Source organism: Arachis duranensis, chromosome 4 (genome assembly GCF_000817695.3).
Source record: "Arachis duranensis cultivar V14167 chromosome 4, aradu.V14167.gnm2.J7QH, whole genome shotgun sequence".
Classification (NCBI taxonomy): domain Eukaryota; kingdom Viridiplantae; phylum Streptophyta; class Magnoliopsida; order Fabales; family Fabaceae; genus Arachis; species Arachis duranensis.
This window is the reverse complement of record NC_029775.3, coordinates 64,417,876-64,421,671: the sequence shown is the minus strand read 5'-3', so window position 1 is coordinate 64,421,671 and position 3,796 is coordinate 64,417,876. Positions and strand designations below refer to the sequence as shown.

At 39.1% G+C, this 3,796-nt stretch overlaps 1 protein-coding gene across 1 annotated transcript; it reads left to right on the top strand.

The window, feature by feature from the left end:
• The first annotated feature begins 1,803 nt into the window (after positions 1 to 1,803).
• LOC127746650 (uncharacterized) lies at positions 1,804 to 3,059 on the top strand. Its single transcript, XM_052260550.1, has 2 exons — positions 1,804 to 2,668; positions 2,749 to 3,059. Exons 1-2 carry the CDS (start codon positions 1,804 to 1,806, stop codon positions 3,057 to 3,059), a joined length of 1,176 nt encoding a protein of 391 aa, XP_052116510.1.
• The last annotated feature ends 737 nt before the right edge of the window (positions 3,060 to 3,796 follow it).

Below are 3,796 nucleotides of genomic sequence, written 5' to 3'. Positions count from 1 at the left end.
GCAATCAACTGAAAAGGAAGTGGAACAGAAAAACAAACAGATGCAAGAAGAAAAAGGAATTAAAAAGGAAGCAGGGGTGATCAGCAAGAAGGAAGGTATCACAACTCAAGTAACTGTCAAGAAAGAAAGATCAACAAGAAAGAAAAAGATGAAGAGCAAGAAAAAGGCTCACAAAGGTTGGAAGAACAAGAAAATCCCAATTGAAGGATTTTCTAAAGGTGATAAGCTGCAACTCGTATATCAACAGCATGGAGCAGAAGATTATTACACTGTCAACCAAATTCTTTCTCTTGAGCATATAGAAATTGAGCATCAAAGCACACAGAGAAAGCTGACAGTGAGAGGTGACAAGTTGAGACATCACCAACATCAACCACCCTAAAGGGAAGTCAATGTCAAGCTAATGACAATAAAAGAGCGCTTCATGGGAGGCAACCCATAGTTTAAGATTTCTGTCTTCTCTTTTATTTAATAAGCTATGATTCCTCTAAATATGATTTTGAATTTTCATGCCTGGTAAATGCATACATCATTTTGAAGCACATGGCAAACTTCTAAGTTTGGTGTACCTTAAGGCACACCCAAGTTCATTGTTCAAAGAAGAGGATTGTCTTTTAGAGCATATGCATAAGTCTTTTGATAAAGCATGTGACCAAACACTAAGTTTGGTGTCTGCATGTATAACAATGTTCAGAAGATCATTTCCCAATCATGGACTCAAAACCATACAGATAAGGGATCATACATCAATTTTTTTAAAATGCATCAATTGTGAGAACGGTTTGCAGTGTTAAGCCACCTCCTCAATAAAAGATAAGTTTGGTGTTCACCAACTTTTAACATTTTATTTGCCACGGTTATATTATACTCTTAACTAGCTGTTTTGATTCATGCAGGAGAAAAAAAAAGTTAAAACAAACACAAGGAGGGGCCACGGCTAGGAGAAGCTATGTGAGGGAGGTCACATGTGCCTAGGAGAACGTGCTCATGGGGAACAAAATTTGCATGCATGCAATATTGAACACCGAGGTACATGCAGCCAATGGAAGAAGGATCCTCGTCAAAGCCTCAACAACACATGCAAGCCGTCCATCTCATGCATTCCTTGGATGAGCAAATCAATCTCAACCCTTCATGAGCACCAACGAGTCTCTCTCTCTTATTATGGTTTTGTTGGAAGGCTTGAAGAACTCACCTATAAGTAGCCGTTGGCACCAACACGGTATACACATTCCCATTCAAGCCATTTTCATATGAAAACCATACTCTATTCCACTTCCAAAACCAACATAATTCCCTTACCTCATACATCAAAACCGAACCGGAACTCTTCCCAAACACAACACATATTTCTTCTACTCTCACTTCCTCTTTCTTTTCACTTTAATTTCAATGGCCTCCTCAAGCTCAAAAAGAAGGCCGGGAAAAGAACCTATGGTAACCGAACCCCCATCATTTGATGCATGCAAGTTTAGATCCCAATTCCATGAAGGGAGATATCATAGGTTCATGGAGGCAAAGAATGTCATTTATGAGAAAGGCCTTGAGTTGAGAGACGGGGAATATCCCATTATGAGGCAAATCACTAAAGAAAGAAGGTGGGAACTTTTATGTGCTCCTCTTGTTGACATCAGTGCAGTCATGATCAGGGAGTTCTATGCAAATGCTGTAAAAGAAAACAAAAATAGTGCTCCTTACACAAGCTATGTCAGAGGGGTTGAAGTGAGTTTTAGCCCAGCTGCTATCACAAGAGCCCTCAAGTTGAGAACCATAACCTATCCAGAGCCTAGTTATGAGGCTAGAATGCAAATGAAAAATAATCCTGATGAGATCCTGCAGGGGTTATGCATGGAAAATATAGATTGGGAAAGAGATTCAAAGGGAATTCCAAGTCACATAAGGAGGATAAATCTTACTCCTGTGGCTAAGGGATGGTATGAAATAGTGAGGAGATCTATCCTTCCTACTGGAAACGCATCTTGGGTCACAATCAAACGAGCACTCTTGACATACTGCATCTTGCAGGGAGGTGAGATCAATCTTGCACAACTCATAGCCGACAGTATTCAAGAAATGGCCAACTCCCAAAGAATCTCCAACTTGGAGATACTGATGGAAAGGATGATGAAGCACCAAGAGCTAACTAGCAAGAACCATAAAGCCTCAATGAAAAATCTAGAAAGGCAAATTAGTCAATTGTCCAAGCAAGCAGTGATTGAAAGACCAACAAGCTCACTCCTAAGTGATACCATTCCGAATCCCAAAGAAGAATGCAAAGCCATCCAATTAAGGAGTGGAAGAACCTTGATGAAAGACAAGGAAACCAACAAGAAACTTATGGACAATGACAAAAGGCCAGCTGAAAAGGATGAGGCCAGCAGCAAGGAAGAGCAAGCTTCTAGTGAATTGGATTTGAGCCAAATACAGAGAGCCATTGAAGAAATGTCTCAGCAATTCGTGAGAGCACAGGAGCAACATCAAGAACAATATTTGAGGCAACAGGAGCAGTATCTGAAGGATCGAGAGCAACAAGAGAACTGGCAACGCCAAATGATGGAAAAACAAGAGAAATGGCAGCAACAAATGATGACTCAGCAGCAAGAATTTCAAGCACAGATTCTTGAAGGGCAAAAAGAGCAACAGAATTCAAGGAATCATATGATAAGCTGTATTTTAGTCAAGCTAAAGCAGAGGAATATAGTCACAACCTGTATCAATGGAAGAATGTTCATCATACCATGGGAGAAGTTAGACACGTACAAAGAGTGGAGTATGATGAAAACATGCAAGCAAGGTTGGAGTACTTAACCCACAATCTGCCAACACTCAATCCTGAGATCAAGCCATTTGAACAATGCCCTGAATTCTTAGCCAAGCAACAAGCAAAATCTCATCAATACACTGAGTCAACCTTTAACAGATTGGAAGATTTTGGGCTCAAAGGACTCCTAGATTCTGTTTGGGGTAGAAGATGTCCTAGTGAAGAGATCCGAGATTACTCCAAGACAGGGAAGAGAAAGAAGAAGAAGGGAGAATCAAGCAGCAGCCATGACCATTAGATGGTGGCAAAGTTCTTTCATACTTCCTCTTTCATGTCTCTAATAAGGAGATGCATGTCTGAAACATGATATGCCTCCATCATTTATTTCTTTTACTTTATGCATTTTCTGTTCTTTGCTTTTTATTTTAGTTAGTTAATAATTAGCTAGAAAAATGATAAATCTGCATAATGCTTGTATCCATCACTTAGCTTTAAATATTGCTTTGTTTCCCATATGCTTAAATAAAAGAGTTTGGTTTGAATTGAAAAGTAAAATATCCAATGTTGCATAAGTATGAATGGAAGTTGGTGGTGGCATATGTGTTTGATTAAATGCATAACTCATGAAATAAATGTTGCATAATATCATTTTCATCCAATTGTGAGTTAGCTTGCTGTTACAAAGACTATTATCAAGAATGAAAAAGCCCTTGGTGACAAAAACAGAAAGAAAAAGGGAAAGAAAAAGCCAAAATGGCAAGAAAAACAAAGAATAAAGGTTGGACACCAATGGCTTGAACCTTAGGACAAATGCCTGTGGTGTTCTTGTACTGAGATCTGCTTGGATGAGTAAATTCTAAGGGGTATTTTGAAACCCGGTCACTTAGATCAACTGATTTGGGATGGCCAATTGAAAATCCACAATAAAGAGCAACTTAAATACAGAACATTTAGTTATCCAAAGAGATGCTGGGCATCAATGATCCTAGGAAGAATTAATGAGCTAAGTGTCTGTGGTGGAAAGATGTTGAGCAA

Excerpts from the sequence above, each read along its gene's own strand:
- LOC127746650 (XM_052260550.1), top strand. The coding sequence starts at position 1,804 with ATGCAAATGAAAAATAATCCTGATGAGATCCTGCAGGGGTTATGCATG. Across the intron at positions 2,669-2,748 it reads AAGGAATCATATGATAAGCT|TTAGACACGTACAAAGAGTG; the intron begins GTATTTTAGTCA and ends CCATGGGAGAAG.